Source organism: Pipistrellus hanaki (assembly GCF_964339955.1).
Source record: "Pipistrellus hanaki genome assembly, chromosome: 13".
Classification (NCBI taxonomy): Eukaryota; Metazoa; Chordata; class Mammalia; order Chiroptera; family Vespertilionidae; genus Pipistrellus; species Pipistrellus hanaki.
Window position 1 is genome coordinate 52410675 of NC_140515.1, and position 25210 is coordinate 52435884.

The window sequence follows — 25210 nt, forward strand, 5'->3', positions numbered from 1 at the left end:
GTCCTGAAGAGATGCAGAGCTTGGGATGTACCGAAGATTCTGGCAATGAGGTCATCTTGGCAGGGGGGAGGTTGAGACAAGGGGTGCCTGTGGAGCCATGAAGCAGGATCAGTAAGAGTGAGGTCCGACTCCAGGCAGGTGTGATGTTTCAAGTAAGAAGGGAAGAGGGGCTCACAGAGGACCCAAAGGGGAACGAGGGGAGTCAGGACACGGCAGCACCACCAGTATCCAGGCAGAAGTGAGGACCCGGAGCTGACCTGTGGGGGTGGGGCCTGGAGCTCAGGGTCAGTGGTGTGGAGGGCATAAGGGGGGAAGCGGTACCAAATGTTGCAGACCAGGGCCATTTGGAGATAGGGCTTACCCGCATGCCTTCAAATCGAGACAGAGCCCGCAGTGGCCGCAGGGCGCGGAGGGTCCGAAGGGCTTTGATGGGTGCCATGTCAGAATACTTCAGGATCTTCGCTATGAGGCTGGTCAGTGATATCTGAGTGCGGGCAGAGAGCAAAAACATCACTCTAGGGTCCCAGAGGGGTGGTTCTGGTGGAAGGAGACAGGAAATCCCCCCACTCCCTACTCTGTCTAAGCCATGGTCCTCGCTCCCTCCCACCTTACTCTGAGAGGTCCAGAGATAATCCAGTCCCTTTCCTTGTATTAAAGACTTTGCTCATCACTTATCTGAAGCTCTGGGGAAGGAAAAGCCAGTCTCCCTCATGGCCGGACCCCGTTATGCAGGTGGCCTAGCACCCAGGGCATAAAACCCACCTTCCCATTCCCTCTAGGGGCACCAACCAGGTCCCACCAGCCTTGAAACTTTGATTGACTTTCAGAGATTTGGAGAGATGATGGTCCTTCATGAGGTTAAGTAAAAGTTTATTTGGAGGGATATAAAGTTAGTCTCAATTGTATTTGCTTAGAAAAGCAAGGTGGAAAGTGTCCTGGTCTGGGTAGGGTCTAGTTCCCTCTCCAACCCTGATTTCTTTGTTGTTAATCCTCATCTGAGGATATCTACTGATTTTTTAGAGAGAGTGGAAGGGATAAAGGGAGGGGGGAGGAAGAGACAAATAGAGGAAGAGAGAAAGAGAGAGAGAGAGAGAGAGAGAGAGAGAGAGAGAGAGAGAGAGAGAAGAAACATCGATTGATTACCTATCGCACATGCTCCAACAGGGATAGGGATTGAACCTGCAACCCAAGTTACATGCCCTTGACCAGGAATCAAACCCACACCTTTTGGTGCCCAGGTTGATGCTCCAACAACTGATCTACATCAGCCAGGGCTTGACCCCTGGTTTATTTTATTTATTTATTTTTTTACTTTGGGTCAGTGCCATGTTAGCATAGGTTGCACTTCCACCCTTTGTGAAATGAGAGTCAGATTAAGAGAACTCCAAGGCCCTACAGGTCTGTTCTTTAGTCAGAGTGACTGCAGTGAGTACACAAGAGCCAGCTTTGAGAGACAGCTGAAACATAATGACCGAGACCCTGTTGGCCTGTTAGTTTCTTCAAGGATTTCAAAGGACACCAACTGACATGGAAAAATGGTCACACCTTCCAGGAACTCTGAAGGTGCCGGGGAGATACCATATGCAGGATCTTGCTAGAGACTGTGCACCGATCCTAGGAGATCTTACTGTACCATGACTGGCAGGCAAAAAGTTCCGGTGTTCATCCCCGCCTGGTAGTTAGGTGGGGATGTACACTGGAACTTCAGAAGGGGAGGGACTTATATTTGGGTGCTAGAGCCTCAAAAGATGCCGATTCTTGGAACAGGTGGCATATTCCACCAGGATAAAGAACTGGAATGAAAGGACCCCCTTCTTTTACCCGTGCAAGGCTCCAGACACCAGCAGGTGGCACTCAACTGCATGGCTGGCAGAGCAGGGAGGTTTGAGGCCAGCTCCATGCCAGACCCTATTTAAAATGTTTTTTGCTTAGTACCCTAGGAAGGCTGGCTCTTGTGCAAATCTGCAGCCGGGACAAGCAGGGGCTGGGGCTTCTCCAGCAAAGCCTTTCCATCCATGCCCAGCCCCACTCTCCCCCACCCCCCACTCAGGGCATGTAGCCTCCCAACTGGCCTCTAGGCTCCTTCCTGTCCATCCCATCCTTCCTCCACTGCAAATCTGACTATGATCATGTTTCTCCTTTACTCCCAACCTTCCCTGGTACTTAGGATAAGCACCCTTAGGATAAGCTCCCCACTTGTTAGCCCATATGACACGGCCATGGCCACAGCCACAGCCTACTTTCACCCTCTATTCTACCCAAATCAAATTGTGCCCAAAGTACGCCTGTGCCTGCTCCTTTGCTCAGGGTCATCTTTTAACTAAGATTGCCACCCTCCACCCCCCCCAGCCCTTTTTGCACCTCCATGCTCCTGCTCCTTTCTGTTGTTGTTAAGCCTCACCTTAGGATATTTTTTTCCCATTGATTTTTAGAGCGAGAAAAAGGGAAGGGGAAAGGCAGAGAGAAAGAAACATCGATGTGAGAGAGACACATTGATCCGTTGCCTCCCACAACATGGCTGGGGATTGAGCCTGCAACTGAGATACATGCCCTTGACTGGAATCAAACCTATGACCATAGGCTGATGCTCTAACCACTTAGCAATCCAGCTAGGGTTCCTGCTCATTTTAAGCACTATACCTAATGCCACCTCTTATATGAAACCTTCCTAACCGAAAACTCCAGCGGGTGGAAGCAGGCTTGTGTATATAAGATACTAATTATTTCCAACAGTGCTTACCACATACCCCCTTATATTATGTTTATTTCTCTGTGTGCGTCTAATCTGCTGGAATACTGAAGTGTAAACTCCTGGAGATGTGAAGTTTTAATTTATTGGCTTTATCTCTCTCAGAGCACTTCCTAAGTCAACCCTGTAATCAGTAGTGATGAATACACATTTGATGAATTGAAGAAAAGACAGAGGCATGCTGGGATGGGTAGAAGGAAGGTAAGAAAGAAGGAAAAACAGCTGGATGGAAAGTTCATGGATAGATATTATAGATAGTTGAAAGGAAGAATTGAAGAAAGAAAGGAAACTTATGGAGTAGTGGATGGATAGATGGATGGATGGATGGATAGATGGATCGATGGATGGATGGGTAAAAAAGGGACAAATGGACAAATGGATGGAAGAAAGAAAGGATAGATGGATTGGCTAAAGGAAGAGTAGAAATATGGAAGAATGGGTGGATGCTGGGTTGGGAAGTGCATGCATGCACGAAAAAGAATGTTAGGTGATTGAATAGTTAGACAGAAGGATGAATCAAAAGATAGAAAGACAGAAGGACTAAGAACCAGTGGAAATATGGATGGAAGGAAGGTTAGGATGAATGGATGGGCCCAAGGGAAGAAGAAAGAAATTTTGAGAATGAATGAGTAGAGGGAGAAAATTGATGGAGAGAATAAATGGAAGAAGTTAAGATGAATAGATGTTTGGAAGGAAGAAAACGGAAGGGTGAATGGTTGGATAGAGGGAAGGAGGGATGTATGGAAGAAAGGATGGATGGTCAGATGATCATATTTAAAGTGTTCAAGTCTGAAGCTAGTGAGACCTATATAGGTTGGAGTGACTGTGCCCCTAACGTGGGTGGGTAGCCAGAAGAAAACATTTTTCATCCATCTGTGAATACTGTGACTCCGATTTCAGGCCTCCCAGCTAGCTAAACGCGGCGGTACAGGGGCCTGATGCTGCTAGCACGTTGGTATCAGGAAAGAAGAGACTTGAGTGCTCAGACCTGCTGTGGAGGACCTGCCAACGCAGGAGGCGGACAGAATGTTCTGTGCTGGACCCCATCCAGCTTCAGGAGGCAAACATCAAATACAGACACATTTCCCAACACCTCGGATGTGCAGACCTTGGTGCTGGTGGCTGCTGAAGTGGGGGAGGCAGAGACAAACACAACACGTGTCTCCCCCCGCCCACAGGGACCCTCAGCTGTGCACCCAGGAACAAATGACGCAGGCAGCCACCTTGCAAAGCCAAGAGGGCAAGGGCCTGGACAGAGATAGAAGATTGTAATGGTTAAGATAAGGGGAGGTCACTCCTAGCTTTTAGGGTTAGTGGCCACCAGTTAGTGTGAGTCTGACAGAGGAGCTTCAGCTCATCACCTCTCCACGGGGACCTCTCTTCCCCTCAGGGCCCCGGGAGAAGCCAGTGGTGTTAGCTCAGTGGTCCTCAATCCTGGCTGCACATTGGATAAGTCCAGGAGTTTTATAAAAGCCTGATGCCTGGACCCCTCCTAAGCCTGTACCCCAGAACCAGAGAGATACGCATCTTTGGGAATAGCAATGTTTGTTCACTATACTAAAAAAAAAAGATTTTTATTGATTTTTAGAGAGAGAGGAAGGGAGAGGTAGAGAGAGAGAGAGAGAGAGAGAGAGAGAGAGAGAGAGAGAGAGAGAGAGAGAGAGACATTAATGGTGAGAGAGAATCACTGATAGGCTGCCTCCTGTATACCCCCTACTGGAGATCAAGCCCATGTCCCAGGCATATGCCCTTGACTGGAATTGAACACAGGACCTTCCAGACTGTAAGCCGATGCTCTATCCACTGAGCAAAACCAGCCAGGCACTGTTCACTGTATTTGTAAGAGCCACCCAGGTGATTCTATAGTGCAACCAGGGCTGGGGGCCAAGCCAGCAGGAGGGCAGACTGTCCGTGCTGCGCAGGCCTCAGCTCCCTAAGTCCAGAAGCCCTGTCAATGAGTGTAAGGTCCTAAGGCCTTGGGGAGCCTCATGTTTTAAATGTAAATACAGAGGACGGTAACTGGTCTTTCTAGATGTAGGCCTAGGAACTGAGGACTCGCCCGAGGCTCATCGTTGTGAGAACATCACGCACTGCCCGGATCTCACCATTCGCAGGCGGACAGGGCTATTCTTGGACCCCTTGCTACGTGCTCAAGGCTTTGCTTTGGTGCAGCCCTTGAGGACTAGGCCTCCGAGCTTTCTTGGGCAGCAGCAGCCATCCATCAGAGGCGAGGCCCGCTCAGCCCCGCGTGTGGCCACCGAGCTACTCACGTTCACGATGAGGAAGTCAAGCCAGCACCAGGCGTTGGTGAAGTACTTCTTGAAGCCGTAGGCCACCCACTTGAGCAGCATCTCGAACACAAAGATGAATGTGAACACCCTGTCGGTGTAGTCCAGCAAGGCCTTCACCGTGGGCTTCTGGTCAAGGTAGTAGTCTTCAAAGGCCTGGCGGGAAGGGAGCAGAATGGCAGGTTGCCTGGACTCCCAGCGCTGGGGCCCAGGGACGGGGCAGGACCTCATCAGGCCTGCCCCCCTCCCCCGGGAGGGTTCTGGTAACCAGCCGGCCTGTGTTGTTTTGTTTTCTCTGCTCTGGGGAGGTGGAGTGGTGGAAGAGACGTTGTGAGATACAAACCAGGCCTTCCCCAGCCAACGGGCCCACTTTGCAGGGGAGCTGAATGCTAGTGAGGAAGGAGGCCTTCTCACACTGGATTTGGAAGCGAACCAAGGGGATGCTTACTGTGACTTGGTTTAAGGATAAAAGCAGTAAAGGATGTTCCCGGCAGTTCACAGGAGTGAAAGTTAAGAATCGCAGTGAACCTCTGGAATAGAATGCTGGAGCTCACAGGGAATCAAGGAAATGTAAGTGAAAGGAAGACGTGGGCTTTCTTTTTCCAGATTGGCGAGGATAAAAAGGAAGGGGTGGGGGGAGCCCCGGCTTAGGGTGGCTATGGGGGTGGGGACAGGCCGGAGGGGAGGGAAAGCCAGTTCCGTCTTTCGGGAGGTCAGTTTGGTAACCCATCTCAAAGGTTGTAGAAACCTAGCAACTCTGCCTTCAAGAACTCACCAGGAGGGCACTAACTGTCCTGGGGCACCACCCAGATCCTGTTGAAGGGGACAGAGCACCCAGCCCCTGCCTGCTGAGCAGGTTGGCAGCTACCAGCTCCTGAATGCCCCTTTCCGGAGGATGGCCCTGGGCTGAAGGAAGCTGCCTCCGCCTCAGGAGGTTACCTGCCCCTTGGGAGGCAGCGCGAAGCCAGTGACTGATGGTGGGTTTAATAGGCCCCAAGGTGGGACAGCTCTGTGGCACCCTCTATGCTCAGAGCTCCTATGGGATCTGGCTGAGATTGGACTTCCTGGAAACCCGCGTCTTTTTCTAGCTCCTTTCCCTGTTCCCTGGGCTCCTCTCCCAGGTGGCTCCTCCAAGGGAGCATTGGCATGGACCGTGCGGCCACCATTGCATGTCCCGGAGGAGCCTGCTGCCTGAGAACACTGCCTGAGAGATGACAGAACATACCTGGGGTTTCACTGTGGAACGCGTATGTGGTGCCTGCATAAGGCCGGCGGGAAGGTAGGGTACCGAGTGTTTCCAAAGTGAGCTTCTCTTTGAGTGATAGGGAAATGCGTGCTATCTTTTCTTTGCATTCCCCCATCATTTCCAAGTGGTGGGATTTTTTTTTTTGTGTTTTGTTTTTGCACTTTGTCAGATGAAAACTCATGTTATATATATTTTTTTTTCAAAAGTACTCACAGTAAAAGCATAAGGAAGGCTAAATTTGGTGCCAGCCTATTGAGTCCCTTGGGGAAGGAGACGGGAGGTGAGTGGAGAGCTGCTAAGGCAGGATTCCGGCTCCCTGCGGGGGGTGGGAGGTGGGGGAAGTGGGGAGAAGAGGCAGGAAAAAGCAAGGGAGAGTGGAGGAGAGAAACCAGGAGAGAAGGCCCATGGGGAAGACGTGAGCCAATGAGGGAATTGAAAGATCGGTCGGAGGCCGAAAACCAGGTGACACAGGCTTTGTTAGGGGAAAGACCTGCCGGCCTGTCTTGCAAGGGGAGACAGCAGCCCGTGCAGAGGTGAGCACTCCTTCTGAGGGGAGGAGTGGGAAGGAACTGGGGCTAAGAGTACTGGGTGGGCGGTGATTGGTGGCTTAATGTAAGGTCCATATAAGGTGCATATTAAGGCACTCAGGTACATCTGGGCTGCAGGTTACATCATATTTACCGTTACCCCGCCCACCAGTTGGGGGAAGGGAGGATTTATCAGGAATGAGCAAAGCACCCTGTCAGCAGCAAATGTGGTTATTATTTCCACCAGGGTAAGTGGGATGGAGAGAAGGTTTGGTGTGGAGAAAGCACCTCCAGCCTCCTCTCACCCTGCAATGCGGCCTCTGCACCGGGCGCTGGACTGAGACTGCCATTCCAGGTGGACAGTCACCGCCTGTGCCCGTGCCGGGACAATGGGCACCCGCTGGTGCTGCCTGGCCCTCTCCACCTCCCACCACGGGGACCAGCGCTGCTCCGGGGAGCCCTCTGCTACCTCCGCTCCGCGCCATCCCCGCCTCCTTTTCCTCCCGCCTCCTTTGCTCCGCCCCGAGGCTGAGGCTGTGCCCTGTGCAGGGTGGGCACCCTTCCTGGGGAACCTGGCATTTCACTGGGTGCCCAGACAGTCAGTAGGCTGTTTCCAGATTGGAGCCATGAGCCAGGAGAGTGGGTTCTAGTCCTCCCTTTGGCTAGCTAGCGGGGACCCTGGGCAGGTCCCTCCAAATGAGCCACCCATCTGAGCTGTGACTTCCTCACCCATAAAATACGAACAACTGGGGCCGAAGAGTCCCCGCCCATGCTGGCACCTACGTGGGTCCATTGGGAAGGGGAGGGGGGACTGTGCCGTGGACACTAAGCCACCAAACAGAGAGAAGCATCCTTCCTTGTCCCACAAACTCAGCAAGAGGCTTAGGAAGTGTCCCCTCACTGAGAGTCTCTTTTCCTGCAAGGCACAGCTATTCAGCCTCACCAGGCAGCTCGTTGGGAATGCAGAGTCTCAGGCTCCAGCCCGGACCTCTGCAATCAGGAACTGCACTCAGACAAGCTCCCCGGGTGATCACGTTTTGAGAAGCGCTGCTGTAACGAGTTGCTGTGAGCTTTGAACGCGGAAGAGCAATATTTCCAAGCGGCTTGAGATCACAAGGGAAGATGACCTTCTTCGTACTGGGCCGCCAGAGAAGGCCGATGTGGCCGGGGGTCAGAAGGTGGCACGCCAGGGGCTTTGGGATCACGTGAGGGCTGTTGGGTTTTGCACCTGACAAGCTGGGTAACCTTGGACAAGTCCCTGAAGCCCTCGGAAGGCGAGTTTCCCCGCCTATAAAGCGGGATGCACACAGTCATTGCTTGAAACCCTGCAGCCGGGTTTAGCAGGCCAGGGGGGCAGAGGGGAGAGATGACACCTCTAGCACCCACCAGGCCCTGGGCTGCAGCTCTCCTTCCAGCCACAGGTTGGGGGCCTGCACCCCAGGAGTCAGGGGAACCCACCCAGGCAGCCCTGGGGCCCTCCCCTTACCAGAGACCCGCTGCTGAGCAGGATCATGAAGACGATGAAGCTCTCGAACCAGCTGTGCTCCACGATGCGGTAGCAGGTCTTGCGCACCTGCCAGCCCACGGTCCAGGGGAACGTGGCGGTGTCCACTCTGCAGCAGGGACAGCGGCGCATGCAGCCTGTGGGGAGAGGTGAGTGATGGTGAGGGACAGCCTACCGGGACAGGGGGAGCACTGCTGCTCCAGCCCGGCGGGGAGACGGCTCTGCTGGGAAATCCACCTGCCACCCTTTCGGAGAATAATTCTTCCCTGGAATATGCAAGAAGCGGGGTCCCTCACGGGCAGCCTCTGTATCCTGCCCTCAGGGCTCCTCTCCTCAGGGTCTGGCCCACTCTCATCTCCTCCCGACCTTCTTCCTTCTTTTTACTTTTTAAAGACTATATTTTTATTGATTTCAGACAGGAAGGGAAAAGGAGAGAAACATCAGTGATGAAAGAGAATCATCGATTGGCTGCCTCCTGCACGCCCCCTAATGGGGATCCAGCCCAAAATCCAGGCATGTACCCTGACTTCCTGGCTCATAGGTCAATGTGACCTACTGGCTCATAGGTCAATGCTCAACCACTGAGCCACTCTGGCCGGACTGACCTTCTTCCTTCTTATAGATGACCCTGTGGTCCCTGTGCTTGTTCTCACCTATCCCCAGAAGCCTGACAAATGGTGCGGCCTGGGCCTGGTGGTGTCTGGCGGGGGGAGGGGGGGGGACACACATCCCCTGAGCCTGTGCTGAACTGAGGGGCCACCACATGGCTGGGATGGAGCTTGGGTCCAGCCCAGCCCAGGGTCATGTGGAACTGGAAACTAGAAGTGTTTTCTTTATGAAAAAAATAATAATTTTATTATTGAGGCCACCATTTCATAGTAGGCTTTCCTCATTTACTGCACAAGTATCTATTGAGAACATAATGTGCCTCATTGCTCTAGACCAGTGGTCGGCAAACTCACTAGTCATCAAGAGCCAAATATCAACAGCACAACGATGGACATTTCTTTGGAGAGCCACATTTTTTAAACGTAAACGTCTTCTAATGCCACGTCTTCAAAACAGACTCGCCCAGGCCATGGTATTTTGTGGAAGAGCCACACTTAAGGGTCCAAAGAGCCGCATGTGGCTCTCCAGCCGCAGTTTGCCGACCACGGCTCTAGACACTGAGGGAAATGAGGAGTAAGGTGCAGTTTCTGTCTTTGAGGTGACACGGAAGACTGCAGGCCACAGCAGGTCCCGCCCCTCCTCTGTCCTTCATGTCCCGAATCAAGAGTGGTTGTGGTACAGACTCCTTTCCCCCGTGCCACCTCAGGAGGGTAAGTTTGTAACTGAGGGGTTTCCGGGGGTGGCGGGGAGGGCACAGCACCCATGGGCCGTGTCCAACGTGGCATGAGATGCACATCGCGCCCCCAGGCTGCCGTGAGTTGGGGCACTTGTGTCTGAGGCTGGTCCCTCCAGCCTGGGAGGGAGGCGGCTGAGAGGGCAGGGCGGGGCGAGGATGAGTTCCTGACTCCATTGTGGGGCAGGGCGGAGTTATCCTCCATTTTGTAACTGGACCCAGCCCAATCAGGGTTAGCCGAGGCAGTGACATCACCACCCACCGGAGTAAAACCCCTGGACTGGGCGAAATTCACTCTCTCTTCCGCTATGTTGCCGGTGTGAGTGGGACAGAGCCCATGCTAGCATGGAAAAGGCTCTTTTGTTTATTGCATTGGACTCAGCTCCCTGGTGGTCCTTGGGGATCATGAAGTCTGGGCGTAACAGCAGCAAGGGACCCTGTCTCCCGTGCACCCTGGGCCAGGGCCCTGGACACACAGGCACTGGATGACTGTGGAACTGGATTTGGGCCCTGATTCCTGTCGGTTACCTTCTGCGAAGCAGTCGTCCGGTTCCTCCAGGTCCTCGGCCAGCTCGGGGATCTTCTTCAGGATCTCCTCGGGATCCAGGAAGTCCACCGTGCTGCCCTCGGAGGGGCTCCCGTCGCTCGCTGCCTGCAGGACCCAGGCCCAGGGCAGTGAGGTCAGCTCCCTGAGGGGCCGGGGAATCTGCACTGCAGGCCAGTCCAGCTGCGAGCTCAGAGATGCAGGCTGGACCCACGGGGGTCCCTCCTGTACCTGCTGCCCGGCCAGCGGAGGCCCAGACCAGTGATGCTCTGTGAGCGATGCGAGGCTTCCCCCCTCCAGACCCCGATGGCGTGCTGGCGATGGCCTGAGACACCGTAATTACACCCATAAAGACTGTGCATTCGCTGGGCTTGAATATTTAACCGCGGAGCAATGCCGCAGGGGCCCTGCAGCCCTCCAGGCAGCTCCGGCCTCGTAATGTCTCCAGATGAATTCAATTAGGAGCTGATGCTGCTGTCCTATTAGTAAACTTGATAGCTCGGCTAATGGACCCAAATGGCGGGGTGTGTTCCCATCTGTCACTGTCAGACCCCTCCCTGCCCGGCCAGGGTCACGGATGAAACAAAAACAAAACTAACACCCAGCAGCTGTGTACCGAAAACACGGACAGAGGAAAGCCACCAGGGCGTCCTCAGCAGACGTGGGAGGGAACACGATGCCCACGTGTGGAAGGTGCAACCCTCACCCCGCTGGACCCAAGTGGCTTGTGTTCATCCGGGGTCCCCAGGTCCCGTGCCAGCCCACCCCCTTATCTTCTGCTGCTGTGGTCAGCCTTGCCCCGGGGCCCACCGCCAGTAGCTGGCATTCCTCAGGCTGAAGGGCTTGATAACTTGGGGGATGAATGCTAGAGCTTCCTTATCTTTGCCTGTCACAGCGGCTGCCCTTAGCGGCTAGGGGTCAAGTGAAATTCCTGATTTTTAATACCGTGTCTGAAAGACGCTGACCCTGTACAGACACCTCTTTCCCTATAGCTCGTCTTTCTTCGGAGATTTGTAATGAAACCACCAAGTTCACTGTTCCCTCCTCTGAGACATCCCTCACCCCCGAGTCCTCTTCCTGCCCAGTCTGCGTAAGGCTGTCAGCACTGACAGCCACTCCAGAGCACTAGGGTGATTCTGGGGGAGAGAAAGGTGTGGACAAAGGGAAGTGGGGCTGGGGAGCCATGGGGAGGCTGTCTCCCCCACAAACAACCCTAACTTGCATCTGCCGGCTTCACCCAACTCTCTCTGTGCACTGTCTTCGGCTTCCTTTTTTCTTGGTTGTCATTTTCTGGGCACTTATTCCATTTCAGGGAAGAGCTAAACGCTTGACAAGCAGCATCTCAGTTAAGCTTTTAAAGAATGCTGCCAAGGTTAGCATTCGGTGTCACGGGGAAGACTAGGAGGCTCGGAGAGGTTGAGGGCCTGGTCCTCCGCCCCACCCCCAGCCTCACTCTCCCTCCTGAAGTCACGCCGAGCAGCCGAGGGGCTGGGAGGGATTTAACAATTCCCAGATTACAAGAACAGACCCAGAGATAAGGAGCCAAGAGTCAGACGGTTGGACCTCAAAGGGAGGGTGGGGATAGAAGGGAGAGATCAACCCAAAGACTTGTGTGCATACATAAGAGCCTAACCAGTGGTCAAGGACAATAGGGGGGTGGGGGCGTCAGTGGGGAGGGGTGGGGGACTGGAATGGGGGGTGAGGACAAATATGTGATACCTTAATCAATTGAGAAATTAAAAAAATAATAAATAATAAAAATTCCCAGATATGATCTGAGGTTAGGAGGCTGAGTGCCGGAAGCTCACCGCCTCTCCAGGAAGCTCTCTGCCTACCTCTGCAGCGGCCTGAGCTGTCGCCTGGTCTTTCCACTTCTCGCCCAGGTACCGAGCCAGCTCCTCAGAGGACGTCCCAGAGCCTGGGCTCCTGGGTGCCGGGTGGTCCTCATAGCTCCCGACTTGCCGCAGCTGCTCCTGCTGGTGAGAGGGGACCCCAGCTAGGAACCCGGGCTCACCCTCCGCTGACCACTTCTAAATGAGAAGAGATCTTGTTGTCTATGTAACTAAACCCTACCCATCCACCCACCCGAACACTTGTGTGAACGGAGTGGGCAAACTCATTCGTCCACAGAACCAAATGTCAACAGTACAATGGTTGAAATTTCTTTTGAAAGCCACAGTTTTTAAACTTAAACTATATAGGTAGGTATATTGCTATTAACTTAATTTGGGTACCCCTACACTGGCCTTTGCTAAAAACTAAAGGGGCCAAAGAGCTGCATGTGGCTCGCGAGCCGCAGTTTGCCGACCATTGCCATAGCCTGATAGATCTGTTGAACTCTTGGCTTCACTACTTACAAGCCTTGTGACCTTAGGCAAGTTACTTAACCTCTCTGATCGTCTTTTTTCCCATCTGCAACATGGAGAAGGCAAGGCCTACTTCATTCAGTTATTTTGATGAGTTACATATGTTCATGCTTATAAAAACGCTTTAAATGCAGTGCTTGGCTCAATAGATGTTAGCCATGACCATTATTAATGGTCCAGAGGTCAGAGCGGTAATGAACGTGGCTACCGGGAGCCCCCCCCCCCCCCCCCCCGCCCCCAGGACCCCAAAATAATTAAAATGCCTTTGAGTGGAGATAGGCATGCCAGAGTTCACCTCCCTTACTGGTGGGGATGGACGCCCCGCCCTCGGCTGTTCCCCAGACAAAGGCATGTGAAATATGGCAGCTGATAGCAGCTGCTGGAACACAAGAGAAGTGACAGCTGCAGGGGAAGGAGGCCATGGAAGAGCCACAGCCTCAAAGCGCAGCTGTGTTGGGCCATTTAGTGGGATGGCCAGCAGCTCTGCGTGTCCCCGGGCACCACAGGGATCCCTGCCATCCCATATTGTGCAGAAGTGCATGCCCTCAGTCATCGGGGAGAGGTTAATGAGGGTTGGTACACAGTAGGGAACTGTGCAAAGTATTTAAAAATATATTACTCAAAGGCTGGAATTCTTTAATGACAAAAGGAACAAATGTCATTTCCCGGTAACATCTCTGGTCGGATAAATGAGTCACAGAATGACCAGGACTCCATAGGCTTCTGCTAAGGACAACATCCTGTTCTTAGAGGAATCTCATTAGCCTCTCATGCACAGAGCTAAGGTTTGGCGGAGCAAATAGGGCCATTGTGTGAAAGACAGCTCCAAGCACCTCCAAGTGGCCTGGGCTCAGGGGGGCCCCTGCTCCCTGCTTGCCCTGGGAATCCAGACCCTTCCTTCAGGTGCTCAAATGCCACCTCCATGAGGAAGCATGGCATGGCTTACACTTTCTATGCCAAGGGTGCCTTAGCCTGGCTAGCCTGGAGCTCTTCCAGGCGGGGCCAGCCCTTCTGCCCCTGTCGCTCCCTCCCCGAGACTTCTCCTTGCTTCCCGTGGCTGTCAAATGGGAGAACTCTCACCTGCCCTTGTGGGATCACTTCCTGCTGGGAGCTCCCAGCATCCTCCTCCTCCTCCTCCAAGTCATCCAGGTCAGATTCACCCTCGGCAATGGGCACAGAGACCCACATGTTAGGATTGGTGATGACATCACCGTGGCTGCCCCCGGGGTCAATGGGGGCCGAGAGCCCGCCAGGGCTCCCCGGGGCCGCATCGGCAGCAATGTGGTTCTCGGCTTTGGAGCTGGAGAGTTGGATCTTCACCACCGGCTGGGGCTGCGCCTTGGTCCGGGAGAACAGGCAGGGCTTGCGGAAGGAGCTGCGAAGAGTCTTCATGGTGCGACGGCCAAACGCCTGGACCCGGGCCAGGGCCACCTGCAGGTTGTTCATCTCCCCATCCTCCTCGGTGACTGTGAGGTTGTCGGCGCTGAAGGAGTTCAGCAGCAGGGCGATAAACAGGTTGAGCACCTGAAGAGAAGGAGTGGAAGGGAAGGCTGCTCAATCCATGACCTGAGCCCCTCCATGGCCACCTGGTCCCGGCGACATGGCCGGGTAGCCACACCCGGGCCTCTCCCTGCATCCCGGGATGCTTTCCCTCTTGGGGGAACGGACCGTCTGAGAGCAACCGAGGAGAGCCCTGGTGGTGCCACAAGTGACCTGCCCCGTGTACATAGACTGGGAAGACTGTTCTCCTCCACAGAGGAGGTGGCCCCTGCTGAGCAAAGGGGCGTCCAGGGACAACAGAGAGGGGCAGGCATGGGCCTCCTGGGACCACCGTCACCTGCCAGAGCCCTGGGTCCTAGTCCTCACTCTGGAATCCTAGGCACATCTTATTGCTTCCAACCTGAAAGCAGGGAGTGGGGTTCTGAACCTCTCAGGGTTGCTGTGAAGAGGAAATGACGGAGGGGTGGACATAAAAGTGTTCAGAGAGGCAAACCTCCTGCCTGAGGGTTAGGGCCTGGGGCTCTGGGGGATGGTGAGCTCAGCCTATGAGAAAGGGGTTTCAGCCAGCCCCCCATGTGGGAATGTGGGTGGAAGGCATCTCTGCCTCAGAACCTGAGGAGGAAAGACTGGGAAGAGCCTGGATTTGTTGGTTCATCCCTCTTCCTGGTTTAGCTCTCTGTGTCTGTAAAACTCTGATGGGAAAAGAACCTGAGCTGGTTGACTTCCAGGGCAACAAGTAAGGGGCCCGTGGAAGTCCACCTCCCCGCTCCAGCCAGTTGGTGCTGGGAGACCAAGAGGGCCCTGAACCAGCACGGCTGGAGCTAAGCTGAGGGTGAGGAGCCAGGCTGAGGCAGAGAAGGGGTGTTGGGGCCGATTGTCAGGAAGTCTCCAGAGAGGCTCCCCTCAAACCTGGGAGTGGACTGTGTCATTGCCACGGTGGGCTGGACACTGCCCATGGTCCAGCTTTCCTTATTCGTCTTGTCCCATCGCGCTTGCTCCCTGCTCCTAGCTGGGACCTTCGTAGCTTGGAGAAACCAGCCAGCTTTGACTCTCCTGGAGAAAAATATTTTCTGAAACTCCCAGGAGCAGGGAAGGAAAATTTTCCTTTAACGACTAACAGCTATCACTTATTGAGTTCCTGCCATAGCCCAGACACCGCGGAGGCAATTTGCATATGCCGTCTCCTGTAATTTAATTCTCCCTGTAAGCCCATGAGCAAGCACTGCATTCTTGATTTTAAGGAAATTAGAGCTCTAGGATATTGTCTCTTGCTCTGGGTCAGCCATCACTACTAGCAGTGGGCCTGGGATTCTAAGCCAGGTCCTTCCTTCTCTGCTCATTCCCACAAGTCAGGCTGCCTCCCAAGGGACAGTTCTTACAATGTGACTTATAAACGACTCTGAAAGGTTTGAAGGCCTTCAACCTGGGAGGTACTCTTCGGGCATAAAAAATGCGCAATGTTAAAGCTTTTCGGGGTAACCCGGAAGTTTCCTCTGTTGCCCAGAGACAGGGCCCCAGTGGGGCTCGACACTCACCACCAGGTTCCCCAGCACCATCACCGTCAAGAACAGGATGAGGCAGATGGACTTCTGGCCCACTTGCATGCAGGCCCACATGTTCTCAATCCACTCCCCGCAGAGTATCCGGAAGATGATGAGGAAGGAGTGGAAGAAGTCGTACATGTGCCAGCGAGGCCACTCCTCGTCGGGTGCAGAGATCATCTTCCGACTGTCCCGGTAGCAATCCCCGAGGAGCTGCTTGCCAACCAGAGCGAAGATAAAGACAATGATGGCCAGGATGATGGTGAGGTTCCCCAGCGCCCCCACCGAGTTCCCGATGATCTTGATGAGGGTGTTTAAGGTGGGCCAGGACTTGGCCAGCTTGAGGACCCGCAGCTGCAGAGAGACAGAGACCGCGTCAGGTCCTGGAGGCTGTTCTCATCACCTTTCATCGCAAGCCTTGGCCAGACACCAAAGGCCTAGGAAAAGCACAAGGCAGCTCATTCCATTAAGATGGGGGGCTCCCGCTGAAACCGGTTTGGCTCAGTGGATAGAGCGTTGGCCTGCAGACTGAAAGGTCCAAGGTTCGATTCCGGTCAAGGGCATGTACCTTGGTTGCGGGCACATCCCCAGTGGGTGGTGTGCAGGAGGCAGCTGGTCGATGTTTCTCTCTCATCGATGTTTCTAACTCTCTATCCCTCTCCCTTCCTCTCTATGTAAAATCAATAAAATAAAAATAAAAAAAGATGGGGGGCTCCCAGGAAGGAGCCCTTAGACACCTTTCTTTTTATGTCACGAGTTACTCAACAATATTATCAGTCCTCTATGGCTCCCACATATTCAAGGTGCTTCACTGACTGTGGCAAAGTCAGGGGGCTTATAATGGGGTGGTGGTCTTGTCGTACGTACTCTATTCTGCAGCCGTTGGCCTCCTGATGTGGGCCTATTCTGTGGGAGTGGAGTTCAGTCTGGTGCAGCTCACAAATAAGTGAGAATGGTCCACTTTAGACCTGAAGAGAGGCTGGCCTCCTGCAGGTAGGGCATGCATTTGAGAGGTATTGGCTAACTATCTCTTAGCCCAGTGGAAGGCAAACTCATTAGTCCACAGAGCCAAATATCAACAGTACAACAATTGAAATTTCTTTTGAGAGCCACATTTTTTAAACTTAAACTTCTTCTAATGCCCCTTCTTCAAAATAGACTCGCCCAGGCCTTGGGTATTTTGTGGAAGAGCCACACTCAAGGGTCCAAAGAGGTGCATGTGGCTCTCCAGCCGCCGTTTGCCGACCACGGTCTTAGGGCATTTCTTATCTTGGGGCCATGGATGTGTGTGTCGAGACATTATAGATACTGAAATAGCAAGTATCTCTGATATCACAGACCCAGCAATAAATGACCCATGTGTTCATTTAATAGATCAACCAAACTGCCCACCTTATTGAATGCCAACCACTTGTATACATGGCACTGTGCCAGCCTGAGAGGTGTGTGGAGAGAGGTTCCTGCCTTCGTGGAATGAATGGTTTAGTTAACAAAGACAAGGCAAAGAGCCTGGCCGGCATGGCTCAGTGGTTGAGCATCTATCTATGAACCAGGAGGTCAAGGTTCGAATCCCGGTTAGGGCACATGCCCGGGTTGCAGGAGGCAGCTGATTGAGGTTTCTCTCTCATTGATGTTTCTAACTCTCTATCCCTCTTCCTTCCTCTCTGTAAAAAATAAATAAAATATATATTTTTAAAAAGAATCGCCTCATATTATCATGGAAAATTTATAAATTATTGCTTTTAATAGTTGTTGAGTATTCCTTCATGTCTAACTAACCACTTCTCTAGTTAATCTCATAACTAATCTGACATTTTCTGTTTAGGGTGAAAAGTACACTGCTTCATATCCCAATCAATAAGCTATGGGGGTTAAGTCTTTAAGTGTTGAAGACCAGTTAGATTTTTCAAAGAAACAAAGCCACTCTTAGCAAAGATTTTGCTAATGATGTGGCCACCACTGAGTTGAGAGAGAAAGGCATGGGGACCAGAAAGCAAAGAAATAAAGCTGAGCTGAGAACTCCGTCCATCAAAGAAAGCACTGCGGGCATGTTGCACGCAGAGTGGTCTGAGGCTGGCCATCTAAGTTTTCAAAGAAGTGAATTACAAAGGAAACCATGACCCCTGACTGCAAAACCTTTGACTGTTTAAAAGGTAAAACGAGCCTCGGCCTCCCATTTTCCACAAGCTGGAGGCAAGCCCTTATGGTTGTAAAGGGAGAGAGAAATATACCCTTATTGGGTGAAGATACTGAGTTCAAGGACTGTTTGTACAACACTAGGATTATTTACCATTGATTAAATTACAGATTAAAAAATTTTTTTAATAAAAAATATTTTTATTGATGAGAGAGAGAGAGAGAGAGAGAGAGAGAGAGAGAGAGAGAGAGAGGAATATCAATGATGAGAGAGAATCATTGGTCAGCTCCCTCCTGCCCACCCCACATTGGGGATCAAGCCCACAATCCCTTGCATGTGCCCTGACCCGAAATTGAACTGTGAACTCCAGGCTCATAGGTCAATGCTCAACCACTGAGCCACGCTGGCTGGGCGAAGTCACAGATTTAAAGAAACAAAATAAAACTAAATTACTTAACAGAAATGTAAGTTGGGAAGGGGTAACAAATGAAAATTTGTTTTGGAGAAAAGTAAAGATTTTAGCTAACTTTCACTTTGTTTAAGTTAACTGCTCATGCTGGAATTACTAAGGTAAACCGTTCAAAGAATAAAAACAGAGTATTCTGTTTCAAAACCAATAAAAGGGAAAATGGAATAAGGAAAAACAAACAATCCAAAAGAAATCGAGAAGGGAGGGGATGGAAAACCCTAAATATAATGATAGACACATATTTAGGTCTATGGGTGTCCACAGAATGAGTGGATGACATGCTTTGGTTCAAAGACAAAGATTGGATTGTCAGAACTGGATAAAAGAATCTAAAATCTGACTCTGCTATTTACAAGAGACATATCAAAACCTGCAAGATACGCAGGGGCTAGAAAAGAAAGAATGCATAAAGATATATGAGGCAATTTCTAAATAAACAAAATAATTGTTTTTTGAATTAACATTAAGGTAGGAGATTTTTAAGGCAAAAGCATTTTAGGGATAAGGAAGGTCAATTCTGAGTGGTAAGTTTCACTTTACTAGGAAGATATAACAGCTTCAGATTTGTATACATTTAATGACACAACCTCAGGATAACACCAGAAGGAGAAAGATACTCGCCATAATCATAGTGGGAAATAGTTTTATACACCATTCTCTCCTGCATTACAAGCAGGGATATAGAATATTTGGACCATACCATGAACTTCCTGTACTAAAGAGGATTATGCAGTGTATTGTTCCCTGCAACAGCAGAAGGTACATTCTTTTCAAGTTCATAAGGAACATTCCCATATATTGAGCCAAAAGGAAATTATCAATACACTTCAAAGCACTAACATCATACAATACGTGTTCCTGGACTATAAGACAAAGAAGCCAGAACTCAATGCCATAAAGATAACTAGAAATACCACATATGTCTTGAAATTGAGAACCATGCTTCTAATTAACCCGAATCAAAGAATAAATCAAATTAAAATGAGAAAATACTTAGAACCAAACAATAAGGAAAATTCTACACATCAAGGCGATTCTCAGAAGGAAATTGAAGTCTTAAATGAATATGGTGGGGGAAAATAGGTTGACAATTCCATCTTAAAAAGTTAGGAGAGGATGAGATATGCAGTACGGAGAATGTAATTAAGATAAGATGCAGGGTTAATTGACACAGAAAACATCAATGAGGTACAGAGGATCCACAAGCTAAAAGTTGGTTCTTTGAAAGGATTGATTAAATTGATGTTTTTTTGTAAAACTAATAAAAAAAGATGAGAGAAAGACGAAATCTTTCTTTTTAAAAGAAAGGAAAAGGAAACACAAGTACAAGTGATGTAGGCCCTTAAAAGATAACAACATAGCAGATGACTGGGTGGCTCAGCTGGTTAGAGTGTCGTGCCAAACACCAAGAAGGTTGTGGGTTTAATTCCCGGTCAGGGCACATACCTACTAGTAAATTGTGGTTAAAAAAAATAATAATAATAACAGCATAGCATATACAACTTTATGTCAAGACACTTAAAATTTAGACAAGAAGGAACATTTTAGAAAGATACGACTTACCAAAACTACTTTGAGAAATAGAAAACCCGACTCATTCCACATTAAGAAAATTAAATCAGTAATGAAAAATCTTGACCTCCAGATGGCTTCATTAGAGAATTTTACCAAACCCACCAGGAGCAAATAATTCCAATCTTACCCAAAGTTTGGGTATCAAATAAGAGGAGTATTTTTCATGAAGATTAACATAACCTGGCAATTAGCATACTAAAACCTGGCAAGGGACAATGCAAGCAAAGAAAAGTATAGGGCAAATATTACTCATCAATATGGATGCAAACATTTTGAGAAAACTCTTAGCAGGCTGAACCTTCCAATGTATAAAGATTATATCACAATCAGGTTGGGTTTATCTCAGGAATACAAAGTTGATTTCAAATTAGAAAACCAGTTAATATAACTTACTACTCTAATAGATTGAAGGAGAAAATATTGTGATTATGCTAGAGCATGCAGAACAATTGTTTGATAAAATTAAACATCTATTCATAATAAAACATATGTAATATATATACTTTTTAATCCTCAACTGAGGATATGTCTTTATTGATTATTTTTTAGAGAGAGAGGAAAGGGGGAGAGGAGAAGGAGAAGGAGGAGGAGGAGGAGGAGGAGGAGGAGGAGGAGGAGGAGGAAAAAGAGGAGGGGGAGGAGAAGAAGAAGAAGAAAGAGGAGGAGGAGGAGGAGAAGGAGGAGGAGGAGAAGGAGGAGGAGGAGGAGGAGGAGAAGGAGGAGGAGGAGGAGGAGGAGGAGGAGGAGGAGGAGGAGGAGGAGGAGGAGGAGAAATGGGGAGAGAAAGAGAGAGAGAGAGAGAGAGAGAGAGAGAGAGAGAGAGAGAGAGAGAGAGAGAGGAGAGAAACATTGACTGGTTGCCTCCCGCATGCACCCTGACTGGGGATGGAACCCACAACCTTTTGGTACACAGGACGATGCTCCAACCAACTGAGCCACCCGACCAGGTCCATAATAAATATTTCTAATAAAAAAACTTTCCTAAACTGATTTTTTAAAAAATCTTTAAAAGAACTTGTCACAAATATCAGACTTGGTGAAATATCAAAAGCATTCTCTCTGAGAGCAGGAAAACAGCAAGGATGTCTGCTGTGAACACTTCGTTTCCAACAGTGTACCCGATGTCCTAATCAGCACGAGAATGTAGAATCTAATGAACAAAATGAACTGACGAACAAAATGGAACCAGAAGCATGGATTCATGGGACAGACCAGCTGTGCCTGCAGGAAGGGGAGGGGGGTGGCTGGCTAAAGAAGGTGAAGGGACTACAATAGTTTGGTGAAGGCCAAGGGAGGGGGTGGCAGGGTGGGTGGGCAAAGGGACAGGGAAAGAGGGGGGAGACAACCTGCAATTGTGTCAACATTAAACATTTTTATTTATCTTTTTAAAGTATATATTTCATTGATTTTGTTCAGAGAGGAAGGGAGAGGGGTAGAGAGTTAGAAACATCGATGAGAGAGAAACACCGATCAGCTGCCTCCTGCACACTCCCCACCAGTGATGCACTTGCAACCAAGGTACATGCCCTTGACCGGAATCGAACTTGGGACCCTTCAGTCCACAGGCCAATGCTCTATCCACTGAGCCAAACTGGTCAGGGCTAAACATTTTAAAAAATATATATTTTATTGATTTTTTTAAGGAGAAGAACGGAGAGAGATAGACAGAGAGAGTTAGAAACATCCATGAGAGAGTCATCGATCAGCTGCCTCTTGCACGCCCCCTACTGGGGTTGTGCCCGCAACCAAGGTACATGCCTTTGTCTGGAATGGAACCCGGGACCCTTTAGTTTGCAGGCTAACACTCTATCCACTGAGCCAAACCGGTTTTGGCAGGGCTAAACATTTTTAATAAAAACACAAACCACCTAATGGTATAAAGCTTAGAAAGGAAGAGACAGAACTCATTATTGGCATGATATGATTACGTTAATACATTTAAAAGATTATATAGATACATTGTTAGAATTAATGAGAGATTTCTGGATACAAAGATATTAAATAGCACAATGCTAGTAAAAAGAATAAAAACCAGAAAAGGAAGTTTAAAAAGAGATTTCATTTAGAGCTTAGTTGCCTGAGTCTTATCATCCTTTTCTAGATACTTAGAAAAATCTGTCTTTTGAAAACTGGGATTTAATTCTGATTTTCCCAAATTCCCAGATTATGGCTCACGAGCCCGGAGGCCCACTCTGCCCTTCTCCACAGGATGGCAAAGGCACCATCATTTCTGGCAGATGTCACCACCTGTGGCGCAGGGCACACATGTGTGCTTGGACATGCTTCATTTGGCCTTTAGCATGTGTGGGTGGGAGGGCCGAGGAGGAGGGCTGGGGGCCATCTGTAACACTGTCAACAATTTAAAAATTTTTGAATTACTAGCCAATATAAACCATTTCCCCCTAAAACCTGGATTTCTGTTTTCTCATAAAAAATTGGAAACTCTGCCCTGACTGGTATGGCCCAATGGATAAAGCGTCGGCCTGTGGACTGAGAGGTCCCAGGTTCAATTCCAGTCAAGGGCATGTGCTTTGGTTGCCGGCACATCCCCAGTAGGAGGTGTGCAAGAGGCAGCTGGTCGATGTTTCTCTCTCATTGATGTTTCTAACTCTCTGTCCCTTTCCCTTCCTCTCTGTAAAAAAATCAATTATATATATATATATATATATATATATATATATATATATATATATATATATATATGTTTTTTTGTTTTGTTTTGTTTTGTTTTTAAATTGGAAACTGACAACAATGGGCGAGTCCCCTGATTTCCATGCCCTCTCTGGAGCCGGGCTCTGTGTTGGTCGGCCTAGATCGAACTGAGTTGCCCCTGCCTGTTTTATGGGACAAGTGCCCAGTGCCAGAAGCTCTTCCTTGGCCAGTTTATTTCACTGCCTGCCTGGTTTCCACTGGCGCTTGCATTTGCCTCCCTGGTGCAGGGACCCCATGTCCAGGAGCTCAGTGCTATTTGGCTGGGTTCCCTGATGGGGCCCCAAGCAGACTGCCTGGAAATGGACTTAGTGAGACTTCTGAGCTCGCTCCCCTTCCTTCCGTCATCTCTCTGGTGCTGGACACCACAGAGAATCCTGAGAACAAGAGGTCAGCGAGGCACCGCGCTTCCTCCAGATGGCCTTGGAAATGGGGAGACCCAGTGACCCCAGACTTTCCTGGCAATCTGACAAATCTGACAGACGTGGCTCTTAAAAGCCTGCTTGGCCTGTGGGCCATGGGGCACCAGCTATAATACTTGAATAGGAGAACTGCTCCTGTAGAGGGCTCACCGGAGCTGAGTTTGGAGAAGCTTCAGGCCATGAGGCTAGCAGGTGGCAGTTTTCCAGGTGTGTGGCACATGGGGGCTGGGATTGGGGCACTAGGGAGTCAGAGGATGACCTCCGTGAGGCAGGAAGAGCCGGGACTCTGGGGTCAAGCAACTTGACTTGGAAAGGCAGGTCTGCTGCTCACCCTCTGGGCCCCTCGCCCCCCGCCCTCGGCAGCTGGGAGACTTTGGGTCATTGTTGAACTGCTCTGCTTCCCAGTTACCCTCAGCTACCCAGGAGAATATTTGAAGCAACTCTCGCCCTAGCCGGTTTGGCTCAGTGCATTGGCCTGCGGACTGAAGGATCCCGGGTTTAATTCTGGTCAAGGGCACATGCCTGGGTTGCAGGCTGGATCCCCAGTAGGGGGCGTGCAGGAGGCAGCCGATCAATGATTCTTATCATTGATGCTTCTGTCTCTGCCTGAAATCAATAAAAACTTAAAGATAATAAAAAGCAACTCTCTGTGAATCTGAAATGAGGACTGTTACGTGAAAGGATTCGCGCTGGGCCTCACACATCGTCAGTGTCCAAGGAGCAATGGCTGCTGTGCTTATCCTCGTCACTGTTATTTGACAAGAGAACAGGAGGGTGCCTGGTGCAGAGGAGGGGACTCAGGCTCCGCTTGAAGTAAGTGGAATGCACCAGGTCTCCAGCTTCCAGGAGTCCTGTCCTGCCCGGGGCAGGGTCTGTCCCCAGGAGAGAGCCTCCCCGGAGGCAGGGATGTGTCCTGAGCGGCCAGGAGAGGACCTTACCAGGCGGAAGGACCGCAGCACCGCCATGCCGCCCTTCTTGGACGTGAGCAGCTCTATGACGCTCACGGTGACAATGATGCAGTCGAAAATGTTCCACCTCTTCTGGAAGTAATAGTAGGGGTCAAAGGCAATGATTTTGAAGACCATTTCAAACGCAAAAAACACGGTGAAGACCTGCGGAGGGAAACAAGGAGCCATCTCAGCCAGAGTCCCTGGGGGCAGGGGGCCATCCATGAGGGATAGGGCAGCAGCAAAGTGTCTTTTTTTTTTTTTTTGTAAACCAGCAAATTCCTCTCCCTCATCTGTGTTCAATGTCTATCTCATCTGCTCCTGAAGGGTTGGGGCTGGGAACACTCGATGTGGCAGCAGAGAGAAATCTCTGGACCAGTGCTCAGGGCAAATGCATTGGAACCTCCCTTGAGGGTGTCCATCTGCATGGTGAAGAAGGGGAATAAGTGGATAATCGTCAGGAGGAGGGTTATTACACAATCATGCAAATGAGCAGTCAATCCGGTTCAACAGTTTAAAGCGTGGATGATGGGGCGACGCAGACCCAGATAAAAATCCCAACTCGGCCATTCCCGAGCTTGTGTAAGCTGGGACAAGTCACGCGTCCTCTCTGCAACCCCAAGTTCCCCATGTGCATAGTGACCATCAAAGTGAGATAATGCCAGTGCAGGCCTCCACAAGGGTCCTGGCAGACAGTAATTCACTAATAACTGATAGCTATTGGCAAGAACAAAAATAATACAGTGTCTCAGGCTCTTTCCAGCTCGGAATGTCTTAGGACAGAATTCTGAAGTCGAAGAGGCCAGGGCAAGGTTCAGGCCACACAACAACCAGCCGGAAGAGGAGAAAGGAAGGAAGAGAGCAGAGACCAGGGGCGGGGCTTCTCCGTCATCGGACCTCATGGATGCCTGTACCAGCCTGGGCCACAGAGGGCTGCTCTGCTTTCACAGAGAGGGAGCGGGTTGGGAGTTTCCGGGACTTGGCAAATGGCGGAGACTGCCACTGTGTTCTTCATAGGGCATCTGTGGGGTGTTCTCTGTAGGCAAATCAGGCTGGGGTGGTGGGGGATGGGGTTCAGGTCCTGTGCCCTAGAGAAACCTGGATGAGTCTCGCTCCACCAGCTGTGTCACCTTAGGCGGGATTCTTAACCTCTCTGAGTCTTGGTACTCTCTTTGAGCTGTGCGGGTGACGATGACCTCCTAATGTCGTGACTCTGAGCTAATACTTATAAAGCACCTGGAGGCACCCCCAAATGCCTGCCTTGCTTTCATTTCAATAAAACGGCGGTGGAGGCCTTTTTCTCTCTCACCTCAACCTCTCCAACTGTCAAATGGGGGTGTGGAC

The 25210-nt window shown here is 50.5% G+C and overlaps 1 protein-coding gene across 1 annotated transcript in view; it reads right to left on the bottom strand.

The window, feature by feature from the left end:
* Nucleotides 1-25210, bottom strand: part of SCN10A (sodium voltage-gated channel alpha subunit 10) — a gene marked incomplete at its 5' end in the record, with an annotated part of 75501 nt that overhangs the window by 14108 nt on the left and 36183 nt on the right. The window contains 8 exon segments of the mRNA XM_084902781.1: nt 362-484; nt 5020-5193; nt 8297-8451; nt 10185-10308; nt 12036-12176; nt 13647-14090; nt 15602-15961; nt 23858-24031. Coding sequence (XP_084758907.1) covers nt 362-484; nt 5020-5193; nt 8297-8451; nt 10185-10308; nt 12036-12176; nt 13647-14090; nt 15602-15961; nt 23858-24031 — 1695 coding nt within the window.